At 41.2% G+C, this 10,863-nt stretch overlaps 1 protein-coding gene across 1 annotated transcript in view; it reads left to right on the plus strand.

Moving 5' to 3' along the window:
• The window catches only part of GPR75 (G protein-coupled receptor 75), an 8,242-nt gene extending 1,013 nt beyond the window's left edge, over window positions 1-7,229 (plus strand). The window contains exon 2 of the mRNA XM_019662133.1: window positions 3,916-7,229. Within this exon, the coding sequence (XP_019517678.1) occupies window positions 4,014-5,636 (1,623 nt within the window). The 5' untranslated portion in view covers window positions 3,916-4,013 and the 3' untranslated portion in view covers window positions 5,637-7,229. The remainder of the gene's footprint in view (window positions 1-3,915) is intronic.
• Window positions 7,230-10,863: the final 3,634 nt, after the last annotated feature.

Here is a 10,863-nt window from a genome sequence, read left to right on the forward strand (position 1 = left end):
ATGACCTCCCCCGCCCACCCGGGAGCCCCTGCCCGCCGCCAGCCCAGACTGGGGGGGAGGGAGCCCCGCAGCCCCCCCCCCTCCCCGGCTCCCTCGCCCGCCCGTCAGCTGCTCCAGGCTTCCAGAGGTAGTTCACCTGGGGACAAAGGGCTCTGAAGTCGCAGAAATCTTAGTGACCTTGGGCGAGTCACCAGCTTCCCTGAGGTTCCCCTGATCTCTGCAAACGCGATGGGCGTCGCGGTAACGAGAACCTCGCTCCCTGTGAGGGTTCGACCCTGAACGTGCCTGCCCTCGAGGAAGTGAAGGCAGGAGGGGTAAAAGCATGAGTGGGAAGAACCCAGGTCACGAGAGGACTTGGGGAGCGCGCGGAGAAGGTCCTCGCGGGTGTCCCGAGGCCAGCGCCCTAAGCGGCCGGAGGCTCGGCCCCGTCTTGGCGGGAAGTCCTTTCTGCTGACTTGGTTGTAACAAGATGCGTAGGACGCGAATCCATTCCGGGTCAGGGTGGCTGACCCGCCTGCTGAAGACTGGCCTCCCAACTTAAAATTTTTCTGATTTCATGACTTTAATCACGTCTTCCTCCAGGGCCTGCGTATAGTCACGGAGATAGAGTAGCTTGTGTGCTTGTATTGAAAAGAAAGTTGGTAACCTTTACGTAATATTCGGGCATGGCAAATAGGTAGTCATCCCCCCGCGCCCGCCCCACTGCCAAATCACTGAGCATTTATATAGTTCTGCCTTCAGAACTCCATTGCGAATTGTGATCTCAGCCTCCTCTTTTTTATTGTCCCAAAGTTAGTACTAAGACCTGGGTTTACTTTCCCTCCATCTCCTTTATTGCTTCTCATGTTTCTCTTTAAAAAAGTAAAAATCTTTACTTCTGTCTTCTGCTTTTCCTCCCTTTTCTCTTCCCAGCGTCTTATTCCTTTTCCCCTAATTATCCCAATAGGAATAGTTTATAATTATTTTATACCAGAACCATAATTATCAATCTTGACAGAACGGAGCAAAGAAGTGTGTGTGTGTGTGTGTGTGTGTGTGTGTGTGTGTGTATTTTTTTTTCTTTTCAAATTTTGGGTTCCAGGCACTTGGAGTTGTAAAGAGATTGCAATACCTACTCTACTTCATGGAATTATACTGAGAGTGAAATACAGTTTGACAACTTACGTAAAGCTTCTAGTATAAGTGCCCGGCATATAATAACCACCCAGTGAATTACAGCTGCTGTAACTGTCTTCTGACCTGGCGATCCCCAGAGTCCCCACCCCACCAACACCTCTGCCTCGGTTTCTGCTGTTCTGTGTAGCATGGTGGTGAGAGATGCGGGCTTTAGAGAGGAACTTGCTTAGGTTCAAATTCGTGTTCTACCACCTTAACTTAGGTGTTCTCTCTGACTCAGGTTCTTCATCTGTAAAATGAAGGTAAGTTATACTATCTCAGGGTTGTTCTGAGGATTCAATAAGTTAATAGTATGGAGCACTGAGAACAGGGCCAGGCACGTCATTAGCACTCAGTAAAGTTATATATATTAGTAAAATATACTAATAATGATACCAATAATTATCTTCCTGACCTAGAATTTCCTTTACTTTTTAATCTCTTGAAAACAATTTGAATGTATTGCAAAAATGATAACTGTACAGTGAAATTTGCCCCTGAGCACCTCCAGATCGTTTTTCCTCCCGCCTCTTGCCCTTGACTGATGTTGGTGCCTCGTTGTACCATTACCCCCTTGATCACTGCGTCTCTGAGTATCCCCTAGCCTGGGGTCTTCATAGCTTCCATCGCCCGGCTTCTTCGTTATTACCCACTTGGTTGATATTCTCTTAGCATCCTAATTCCAGACTCTCCCTCCTTATCGTTCTCCCAAACCAGATTCCGGCTCCCTCTTCACCCTCCCTCAGTTCCCTGCTTCCAGAGAGGAAAGAAACCCTTGCTGGCAGAAGGGCTTTGCCATAAACAATAGTATCGCCTCTCTGCTCTTCCCCTCTCCTTATGTTGGGTTTTCTCTTCTACTTCTCTTTTCACCAGTTAAGCCCAATCCTACAATTTAAAAAACAAACAGTAAAAAGATGTCTTTTTTGCTACATTGGTATCAAAAAGGGTTCAGAAACAGGACACAATCTTAAATGAAAACAAGCTATCCATTATTATTTTTAAAATTCTAATCATCAAGAAACAACAGATCAGGATTTATATTTATTCTTTCTCACAGAACTTTTATAAGGAAAATACAGAAAAGTTGGTCTCACTTCCCAGTGGAGAAATTCATCATAGTGTCATGATCTTCACTATTTGTCCATTGAGAATATGGAAGAGGTTATCCTCTTCCTTCATGAAGGACACCAGTTAGTTGTATGGATCTCCTCAGGACTGAAATTTGCCTGACACTCACTGGCACAACCATACCTGTTATTGAATGCTGAGAGGCTTCTCTGTTGGGTGGTCCATAGCTGCTTTTTGGAGCCCCCAGCAATCCCTCTCTGACCTGGCCCCTTCTGCACCCCATGATCCAGCACTTAAAGGGTTAACCTCTGGCACAGCTGGAGGCCTCTGGGACCTAGTTTGACCTGGCAGTTAAATATTCTGAACATCACCCCTGGACTTCCCCAGTGCCATTGGTGATTCCTAAAATGCTGGATTAGAGCAAATACTTTTTGGTTGTCAAGAGCATTGCATCAGTCTCCAGGGAGCAACTTAAGCTGTCCCACTTGAAAAATATCTTTGGAAGCATGGTGGGCACCAGGCCACTCAGGGCTTTGGGATTTGAAATAACAGAACGTACTTTAAATCTCACTGCAAAATAGAAAGAAAAAAAAAGGTTAAGAAAAAGGAGCAAGAAGAAAAACAAGTTATTTTTTCAAAGTAGAGGCTGTTTTCTCATCTTTTTACCCATAGCACCTAGCATCAAGCTGGCATATAGTATGCACATGATAAATGTAAATTGAGTGAATAAATGCATGAGTGGGTGCATACCTCCTGCTTCATGAGAATATTCCTTTTGGAATAATGATAACTCACATTTACATAGCAATTTAGAGTTTACAAAGTGGTCGCTTTGCACCTTGTAAATCTCAAATATAATTTTGATAACCCTTCATTACTTTCATTTTTCCCTTCAAATGTGGTCTTACACAAAGTTTTTTCCAAAGGAGGGTATGGCGTTGGCCAAGAAATCACAAGCAGGGAGAAGAAATTATAAATACTGGGAAATAAAGGATTCTTCCTAGGGAAAGAAATAGGATTTGTTGATGATTTGTGGGGGTTGTGTAAAGGGCCACAGTATCCTTCAGCAGTACCCTCTGCTTATACTTGAAGCACGTGCTGTTTCTCGCCTCAGTCCTGCTGCAGAGACCTGCTCCCTTCCTAGCAGTGTCTGTCCCCTGGTCCTTGTCCCTCACCTTTCACCCAGCCGGCCCCTCACCAAGATTCCCTGCAGCCTCTCTCAGCCTCCACCAGGGGCTGCATTAGGCTCCCCTTCTCTTACTTCCACAGCACCCTGCTGTCATGATTTTCCACATTAGGCTGTCATTACGAAGGCTGATCTCTAACTAGATTGCGATCTCTAGCGAGAGGTTGTGTTTTTGTATCTCCAGTGCCTGGTACAAGAGCGTTTCTGAAAGGAACATCTGCACACCCTTCCATCAGAATCTAAATGGGTGAGGCCCAGGAATCTGCTCTTTTTAACCGGCTCTCCAGGAGATGCTTAAACTAATTTGAAAACCACTGCATCATAAAACCTAAAATTAGCGGGATGAACGTATTTTTTGAGGTGTTTGTGTCTTGTGTGTGCTGGGCTTTGAGAGGAGAAATGCTGTCTGTGCTGAAAGCTTCTAGTGCTTTTGTCAAAGGTCATGAGGTCACTCTGTCCTCTGCATTAATTCCTTTCTGTTTCTGGGTATGCATTTTTGTGCGCAGGCTTTTCTGCCCTGGGTCTCTCTTGTCACATACCGCTCATCTGTGAGTTGAGGCCCTGACTCCCTTCCCACAGAAGGAAAAGTCCTTTCTCTCTGAAGATGAACTCAACGGACCACCTTCAGGACTCTCCCAACACCACCTCGCTCCATGTGCCTCACTCCCAGGAAGGAAACAGCACTGCTGTCCAGGAGAATCTGCAGGATTTCATCCACACGGCCACTTTGGTGACCTGTACTTTCCTTCTTGCCGTCATCTTCTGCCTGGGCTCTTACGGCAACTTCATTGTCTTCTTGTCCTTCTTTGATCCAGCCTTCAGGAAATTCAGAACCAACTTTGATTTCATGATCCTGAACCTATCCTTCTGTGACCTCTTCATCTGTGGAGTCACAGCCCCCATGTTCACCTTTGTATTATACTTCAGCTCAGTCAGCAGCATACCGGATGCTTTCTGCTTCACCTTCCATCTCACCAGTTCTGGCTTTATCATCATGTCCCTCAAGACGGTGGCCGTGATTGCCCTGCACCGGCTCCGTATGGTGCTTGGGAAGCAGCCTAACCGCACGGCCTCCTTTCCCTGCACCTTGCTCCTCACTCTGCTTCTCTGGGCCACCAGTTTCACCCTCGCCACCCTGGCCACCTTGAAAACCAGCAAGTCTCACCTCTGCCTCCCCATGTCCAGCCTGATTGCTGGAGAAGGGAAAGCCGTTCTGTCTCTCTATGTGGTCGACTTCACCTTTTGTGTTGCTGTGGTCTCTGTCTCTTACATCATGATTGCTCAGACCCTGCGGAAAAATGCTCAAGTCCGAAAGTGCCCCCCTGTAATTACAGTTGATGCTTCCAGACCACAGCCTTTCATGGGGGCACCTGTGAAGGGAGGTGGAGATCCTATCCAGTGCACCATGCCTGCCCTATACAGGAACCAGAATTACAACAAGCTGCAGCATGTTCAGACCCATGGCTACACCAAGAGTCCCAGCCAGCTGCCCACCCCTGCAGCCAGCCGGCTCCAGCTGATATCAGCTGTCAATCTCTCCACGGTTAAGGATTCCAAGGCGGTGGTCACCTGCGTGATCATCGTGCTGTCGGTTCTGGTGTGCTGTCTTCCACTGGGGATTTCCTTGGTGCAGGTCATTCTATCCAGCAATGGGAGTTTCATCCTTTACCAGTTTGAACTGTTTGGATTTACCCTTATATTTTTCAAGTCGGGATTAAACCCTTTTATATATTCTCGGAACAGTACAGGGCTGAGAAGGAAAGTGCTCTGGTGCCTCCAATACATAGGCCTGGGTTTTTTCTGTTGCAAACAGAAGACTCGACTTCGAGCCATGGGAAAAGGGAACCTTGAAGTCAACAGAAACAAATCCTCCCATCATGAAACAAACTCTGCCTACATGTTGTCGCCCAAGCCTCAGAAGAAATTTGTGGACCAGGCTTGTGGCCCAAGTCATTCGAAGGAAAGTGTGGTCAGTCCCAAGATCTCGGCTGGACAGCAACACTATGGTCAGAGCAGCTCAACCCCCATCAACACTCGGATTGAACCATACTACAGCATCTATAACAGCAGCCCATCCCAGGAAGAGAGCATCTGTAATTTACAGCCAGTAAACTCTTTTAAAGGATTTGCCAATTCATACATTGCCATGCATTATCACACCACTAATGATTTAATGCAAGAATATGACAGCACTTCAACTAGGCAGATCCCAGTCCCTTCTGTTTAGAGTCTTGGAGGCTGGAAAATGATGTGTAAACTGCTTTTGTTTCTGATACTAATTGATGGGCTTTTGGGTTTTGTTTTGTTCACTTTTGTGAGACCAGTACTAGATCAAAACTTAAAGATTCAGCTGAACAGTTGGCAGTTGTGATTTTCTTTTGCCTGAAGTACTAGCATCTATTGATTTCTTTGCGGCTTCTTAACATTTTGAGATTTGATGTAAAAGGTTATTTAGATTTTTACCCTGACCTGTGCTCCAATCTCTTGTACTAAATTTTTAAATAAATGCCTAGGAATGATCCTGCTACTATGTTAAAGTAGAGAATGAACTGATTATGATCATTTGAGTCAGTGTTATGGGTCTTCAACGTATATGTGAGCTGGAATTTTTAAAGAATGCGAAGGTATGATCTTTACTGAGGTGTTATTTTTATTAATTTAATTATAAATTTTAATTCTTTGAAGTGTTGAAATGGGGAACAATACACTTTTTTTGGAAGCAGGCTAATTTGAGTAAATATATTGTTAAAGCAGAAAATCAGAAATGTATATTATCTATAGTTATTTTTACCAAAAATCCACAAATATTAGATACTTTCCCTTTCATAAGACAGTCAACCAAGAATATGGTATTATGATTACTACCATTTCTTATTATAGATATTATTATTTTGTGTCAATTGAGTAGCTCTATAGTTCTTTTAAAAAGAAAGATGTTTTTGCTTGGTAAAAGTGAATTATTCTATTTTGGAGTATTCTATCCTAGTGAAGAGGACTGCATTTATGGCAGAGGTATGCTATTCTTGGGAGAGTCGGTGCTAAATGTGGTCATCTCAGTCAGGGTGTTATTATGTGGGAAGCAATCTAGACTGCTATGTGTTAGACGATCTTTATTATTAAGAAGGCACAAGGATGAGATTGGGATGTTTTGATTTATGCTTTCCTTCTGTGTAAGAATGGTTTGTTAACAACTTGACAAAGAGTATCCAAGTAACTATATAGATATTTTTTTTGTCTTTCTTTATATGTTACTGTGATAGAAAAATTCTTAAGATGATCTATTTTCAAACTAATTGTGTTATTTCTCTCCCATTAATCTTAAACTGGAGGTGGGCAGTAGGAAAACTAGATTAAGTATTTCTCTACCTAAAACTAATTTTATTATATATGCTGTGATTCCTAGCATAACAAATGTAAACTCACATTTTTATGTAAAAATATTTTCATCATACAGTTAGCATTTGAACTTGTTACAGTTTTTTAACTATATCTGCTAGACACAAGATGAGCATCAAGATACAAAACCTATCTTTATAAATTGTTATATTCAAGAACAGTTATTGCAGATTGGAAGGCACTTTGTTCTTTTGGATGAAAGGTATTCAATTTATAGCACCCTCCCACCCCCATGCTGTTCCCACGTACAGAGGTCATGAGAGGCATGGAGAAGATACAGTAGAGACTCAGCTAGAACTCTGTTCAGCCTCATCTAACAGCTCTTACCTTTCGGTATCAATCAGTCATTTCTATTTCTGAGATTGAAGTATGAGATATGGGTTTCATTTTATTTTTAAATTCACCTTTTAGGACTCCTTCTCCCCTTCCCTTTCTCCCTTTATTTTTGCTATTAAATTTTATAATAGAACAGAAAATATCCACTCTTTCACATTTCTTTTGTAATTGAATGCTATTTTTGGAAGTCACTATTACTAGTTTCAATTGTAATTTTATATTTTTAATATAACACTGTTTTCATTCATTAATACTCCCATGAGATAGGTTAGTGTATTACCTCTTTTGAAACTAAGAATTAAGAAATCTAATAACCTCTCTCAAGATTATTTGATGAATTGTGGCACTTGAGGAATTAGACTTTAGTCTAAATTCAGAGCTTGGTATTTATTCCAATAAGACAAACAGCTTTATAATTAATAACATCAATCAAGACAATATTTCAAACTTTTTAAAGTATGTATCTCTTTTTTGGCCAGGCATTTCAAATGTGATTCAATAAAAGTTTTTTTAAAATGTAATTTATACTTGTAATATTAAAAGTGACAGGTTTCCTGTGTGACCTTTGAGATGACTTGACCCATCCTTGGGAGGTGAAATTTATAGCATTAAGAAAACTAAGCATGTGCATATGAGGTATTCAGTCTCTTTATGCTCACTCATCAAGAAATTATTGATTTAACTTGCATGAAAGATATAGTGGGCTAGATTCTTAGCCCTTCTCTGTATCTAAATGTACATATAGTTAGATGTATATAACTTCTCTCTTCATAAGGGCTAAAATGAGAACTAAAAGTAATGAGAATCCAATTGAATATGACTAATTAGCAGGGTATATTAGTTCTGTTGATGCTTTACTGTGATGCAAAGTGTGTATGTCAAACATTTTATAATTGTTCTGATGTTAACCATTAGGCCAGATTTGTATTTCTGATGCTTTTAATGTTCTTTTAAAATAATGTTTGGAAAATAAAAATTGAAAATCCTAACATTTCTGAACATCAGATTGCAATACTATGACTTTCATGTCTAATCATTTAAAAACTACCAGAGAACAGTAGTGTTATTGCACAATGGATAACAACATGGTGAAGCTCAGAGAGAGTTATTTTCCTTAAGAGATGAAATAACTGGGGGGGGAAAAAAAAAAAAAGAGATGAAATAACTTTTTTGACCACATTTTGTAGCATGCACGAATACTCAGACTAACCAAGAATAACTCCAAATGTTAATTATTTACTAAATTAAATTTCTCACTCAGCAGGAAAAATCCTGACTAAACATTTCAAAAACTTCTTTAAAATGAGGTTAATTTGAAAAAAGATACAAAATTTTGGAATTTTTAGTGTATCAATCAGAGTTTGTTTTTCAGAATCAGAAAACATTAAGCAGAAAAGGATCGAATATAGGAAATTAGATATCTACTAAATCATTAGAACATCAGGGCTCTATGGCGGGTTTTTTAAGAAAGATTCCAAATAAACACTATCAGCCTGACCAACCAGGAGAGCTATTACTTCTGCTACAACTAAGAAAGGGGAAGTCAAGAGGCCTGTAAATTACCCAGAGATCAGGAACTTGCTGCCACTACTACTACCACCTCTACAATCAATCCTCTTGAGACCTCCAAAGCAAGTGGCTGAACAGAAAACACTGCTGCAGAAAAAAATTTGGCATATGTGTTTGTTTATTTGGTGGAACCCAATTTGCATGTAAAACCCTAGCTGCCCACAAATCTGGAAAGTGTAGTTACGCTAAAACTGTAACCTAAAGGAGGTTTGGAACAGATACTTTAGTTCCAATCTTATCTGTCGACAATGTTCCTCCTTTCTTGTACTCAACATATTTTTTTAAGTATATTTTTATAGCCCTCTAGACAGTTCTCATGGATTCTTTTTTTTTTTCTTAAGATTTTATTGGGGAATTGGGGGAGGGGAAAAGCATTGGGGAATTGGGGAAGGGGAACAGACAAGTTGCTGTCCTTTTATTCTTCAGTCTAGTTGTGGAGGACATCGCTTCACTGGCTCATGTTGGTATTATCATCGCACTCTTCCCGGGTGAGGCAGTCGCTCGCCGACCATTGGACGGCTGCTCACAGCGGCTTACAGCAACTCATGAAAGCTCACGCCCACTCCTGGCCAGCCCCATTGCAGCCTACGCCATCGCGGGCGACTCACAGCAGCCCAGTTCCAGGTCGAGCTGTTGTCACCAACTTAGCTGTAGAGGGCGCAGCGTCACTGGCCCTCATGTGGGATCCGAACCGAGGCCCTGCTGCTCAGAGCTGGCGTCCCAAGCCAACTCCTAACCAACACGCCACTCGGCCAGCCTCTGGTACTCAACATTTGTATCCACACCTCTAGCCATTCTTCCAAACAACGGCAACAGAAACAAGACCATTCTCCCACTTGAAATAATGCAGTCATTTCTCTCATTTAAACAAAAACAGGCCTTCTCTTTTCCAGACTGGCTGTTTTTATTGTCTTCTTCTGGATCTTTGGTGTTCTGCAGTTTTAATGTGATATGTGTCTTTCTTTTTTATCTTGGGATTTGTTGGACTCTTTGAATCTATGTTCTGGTATCTTTCATCAGTTGTGGACAATTCTCAGCCATTATCTTTTCAAATATTGCTTAAGCCCCATTTTCTCTATTCTTTCCTTACCTTGGCTCTCACTTTTTCTGTCTTTGTTTCTCTGTTATACAGTGATACACCACAACAATGATTTCATCAACAGCAGACCGTATATACAATGGTGGGTCCATGAAATTGTAATGGAGCTGAAAAATTCCTATTGCCTCCTGATGTAGCCATCATAATGTTACTGCATAACTTACTTGTTTGTGGTGATGCTGGTGTAAACAAACCTATGCTGCTAGTCATATAAAAATGTAACACATACAATTATGTACAGTACATAATGCATGATAATGATAATTATGTTATTGGTTTATGTACTTACTATACTTAATCATTATTTTAGAGTGTACTTTTTCTCCTTATGAAAAAAGTTTGCTGTAAAACAGTATGCCATGTTATGCTGCAGCAGTTTCATACATCTCATGTTTATCATGTCTTTTGACTGCATCATTTTCTCTTGTGCTTGATTTAATCTCATGTTATTTTATTCACCGAGGCCCTTAAGTGTACAAAATTCACTCCTAATGTTGCCAGTAAGAGGCAACGTTAAGTGATTGACCTGGAAACAAAATTAAAAGTGATTAAGGACTTCGAAGGTGGAAAATCAGTGATGATTATTGCTCACCAGTCAGGTATGTTCCATTCCACCAGAGCTATGAGTCTAAAGAACAAGAATAAAGTGACAGAAGTTGTTACAGTATCTGCTTCATTGAAGGCAACATAACTAACAAAAATTTGAGCAGGCCTTATATCAGACACGGAGAAAGTTCTAATGACCTGGATTGAAGGCCAGACACAGAAGTGTATCTCAGCACCATGACGATCACGGCCAAAGCAAAACTATGATTGCCTTCTTGAAAGAAAAGGCTGGATCCAACTACAATGTTGAATTTACTGCTAGCTCTGTGTGGTTTAAATGAATCAAGAATTGTTATTTATTAACAAATGTGAAAGTGAGGGGCGAGTGCTGATGTGAAGGCAGCTGAATAATTTTTGAAAACTCTAGGTAAGCTGACTTTGGAAGAAAATTACTTTCCAGAGCAAATATTCAGTATGGATGGAACTTTCCTATTCTGGAAACGGATGC

The sequence above is a fragment of the Hipposideros armiger genome, unplaced genomic scaffold, assembly GCF_001890085.2.
Source record: "Hipposideros armiger isolate ML-2016 unplaced genomic scaffold, ASM189008v1 scaffold_366, whole genome shotgun sequence".
Lineage (NCBI taxonomy): Eukaryota > Metazoa > Chordata > Mammalia > Chiroptera > Hipposideridae > Hipposideros > Hipposideros armiger.